Raw genomic sequence first — 3,011 nt, forward strand, 5'->3', positions numbered from 1 at the left:
GTTAAATACGATCTCCGAAGAGTTGTTGACTTGTTGTGCCTTCTTTTTTCTGTCCATTTATATATAAAATATACAGGAAAAAAATCTATATAGTTATTTGTTATAATTGATATATAAATCTATAAATAAAATGGGGAGGCGACAGACATTAGACGCATATCATTTACCTTAATTAATTATCCATGATATTATCATAAATTTTAATTTTTAATTTAATATGTAATGTTATACATTATCTTTAATTTTGTATAATTTGATGAACAAAGTTTTAATTTGATTTTAAAAATAATTAATAATATCTTTAAATTAGCATCGTTTTACGTTTAATATTATATACATAAACAATCGTATTAATACAATATGAAAATAAATGTATACATCTATTTATTTAAATGTGTACAATTGAATAAAATAAAATATATAAAATATAATATTAATTTTATATTTATAAATACACAAAAATTTATATATCAAATTGCATATTAAAATTAAATTAATGTATAAATTTAATTTATATTTTTATGGTGGAACACTCAACATCCAAGATTGTTTTAGTGTACCCAAAAATAGTTTTTATAAATATACATGGGTCATTTATTACGGGTCATGTAAAGAAATTCTACGTTCATGGATTGTTTTAGTCTCTTATCATACCTTTGTTCAATTTCATTACCAATAGTCTAAAACATTGATATGTTAAAAAATATTGTGTGTGTTGAGAGAAAAGTATGACCTAAAAATAAAAACTCTTAAATTATTTTAATTGGTTAGGGGTATGACTTAAGTGATAAAAATTTTAGAAATAATTTTTGATAGTCAGAAGTAAAGATTCAAATCAAATATGATGGCGGGGGAGTTGTGCCCTTTTTTCTCCATTTATATTAAAAAATATAGAAACTATCTATAAAAAAGAATAAAAAACGTTATAGTTGATATATAAATGTATAAATAAATAGGGATATGCACTAGAGACATATCAATTAGGTTAATTGATTAACAATAATGGATCCTTCAGTGGAAACTCTTCTTACACTCCTTGTGATTTTTTTCTCCTTTTACATTCTATTTTACATCTTGAAACAAGGCAAAGGAAAAGGGAAAGCCCTTCCTGGTCCTCGACCCTTGCCAATCATTGGGAACCTCCATATATTAGGCATGCTTCCACACCGATCCCTTTACCACTTGGCCAAAAAACATGGTCCTATAATGTCCATAAGGCTAGGCTCTGTGCCAACTGTTGTCGTTTCATCCCCTCCAGTAGCCGAGATGTTTCTTAAGACACATGATGTTGTTTTTGCAAGTAGACCAAAAGTCCAAGTGCTACAATCAATTTACAATGGCAAAAAGGGAATAGCATTCACAGAACATGGACCATATTGGCGCAGTGTGAGGAAGTTTTGTAATCAACAACTTTTTAATGCATCGAAAATTGAATCATTTGCACCATCAAGGAAAGAGGTGTTAGCGCATTTCATTGAATTTTTGAAAGAAGCCGCAGTAGAAAAAGAAGTGGTTAACATTAGTAAAAAGGTGGGGGATCTTAATGAAAAGATGAATTTGAAAATGATTTTGGGGTCTGTGAAGAAGTATGAGGAATTTAACCTTAAGGAGCTTATTGAAGAGCTTACTAACTTGGCAGGAGCTTTCAATCTTGCAGATTTTGTGCCTTTTTTGGGTGCTTTTGACTTACAGGTATTGTGTTTGTGTGTATTTTAATATACTATATCAAAACAAATTAACAATACACATTACGAACAACCACTGAGTGAATTGTGTTGATTATTTTCAACCATGTAGGGACTCAAATCCCGTACAAGGACACTTGGTGAAAAACTTGACGAAGCCCTTGAGACGATTATTAACGACCATCAGCAACAAAAGCAAGATGATTTTGTTGGTACAATGCTTACAGAATTAAATAAGCAAATGAATCCCGATGGTGATATAATGGATCGAAATAGCATCAAAGCCATAACAATAGATATGATTGTGGGTTCCTTGGACACTTCAGCTGCAACATTGGAGTGGGCATTATCAGAGCTCATAAGGCATCCTAGGGTAATGCTGAAATTCCAGCAAGAGTTAGAAAGTGTTATCGGGAAGAGAATGGTGGAAGAAAATGATTTACCAAAATTGGAGTACCTAGATATGGTTGTGAGAGAAACTTTAAGGCTTCATCCTGTTGCACCTTTACTAGTTCCTCGTGAGTCAATGGAGGACATAGTTATTGATGGTTGTTACATACCAAAAAAGTCAAGGGTTTTAGTGAACGTTTGGGCAATTGGGAGAGATCCTAATGTGTGGTCCAATAATGTTGAAGATTTTTTTCCTGAAAGGTTCATTAATAGCAATATAGAACTTCATGGACATGATTTTGAACTCATCCCATTTGGTTCAGGCCGTAGAGTATGCCCAGGAAAGAAACTAGGGTTAATCACAGTTAAACTCATTCTAGCTCAATTGGTGCATTGTTTTGATTGGGAGCTGCCTACTGGAATGTCGCCAAATGAATTGGACATGACCGAGAACTTTGGTTCTTCATTGCCAAGGAAGACTAATCTTTGTGCCAAGCCTATTTATCGTATGTAGAAATGCAAATTTCAAGATAATATTTCTATTGTAATATAACAGGATGTATCCGTATAATAAAGTTGGGGCGTTTTGAAAATTGTATGTATTTTATACATTATCACAACAAATATATTGGCAACACATCACAATTAATAAAATCTCTCAAAATTGAATAAATATAATCAAACTTTTTTGGTAATACAATTAATTTTTTAGTAATTAACTAAAATTTCTAACACATTGCATTACTTAAGTTATTGTGTGCATATAAATTTATACACCAATAATAATGCATTAAATATGAATTTGTTTGGAAATACAATAATGTAATAAATCATTCATAAGTTGCTAGCAATTTAACTTCTTCTCTTAGCTTGTTTTATTATTCTTGAAACTTTTCCCAACTTGTTTTCCCAATAAAAGATAGACACGAAAAATAT

The 3,011-nt window shown here is 30.8% G+C and overlaps 1 protein-coding gene across 1 annotated transcript; it reads left to right on the forward strand.

Moving 5' to 3' along the window:
- The first annotated feature begins 937 nt into the window (after window positions 1-937).
- On the forward strand, window positions 938-2,668 carry LOC108451753 (cytochrome P450 CYP736A12-like). The gene is made up of 2 exons (XM_017749406.2): window positions 938-1,692; window positions 1,798-2,668. The coding sequence occupies exons 1-2, from the start codon at window positions 1,003-1,005 to the stop codon at window positions 2,587-2,589; spliced, it is 1,482 nt and encodes a 493-aa protein (XP_017604895.1). The 5' UTR covers window positions 938-1,002; the 3' UTR covers window positions 2,590-2,668.
- Window positions 2,669-3,011: the final 343 nt, after the last annotated feature.

The sequence above is a fragment of the Gossypium arboreum genome, chromosome 9 (genome assembly GCF_025698485.1).
Source record: "Gossypium arboreum isolate Shixiya-1 chromosome 9, ASM2569848v2, whole genome shotgun sequence".
Lineage (NCBI taxonomy): Eukaryota > Viridiplantae > Streptophyta > Magnoliopsida > Malvales > Malvaceae > Gossypium > Gossypium arboreum.

What these genes read in the sequence shown, in the direction of transcription:
- LOC108451753 (XM_017749406.2), top strand. Translation starts at nt 1,003, where the DNA reads ATGGATCCTTCAGTGGAAACTCTTCTTACACTCCTTGTGATTTTTTTC. An exon ending in TGGGTGCTTTTGACTTACAG is followed by an intron (nt 1,693 to 1,797) that starts GTATTGTGTTTG and finishes TCAACCATGTAG; the next exon opens with GGACTCAAATCCCGTACAAG.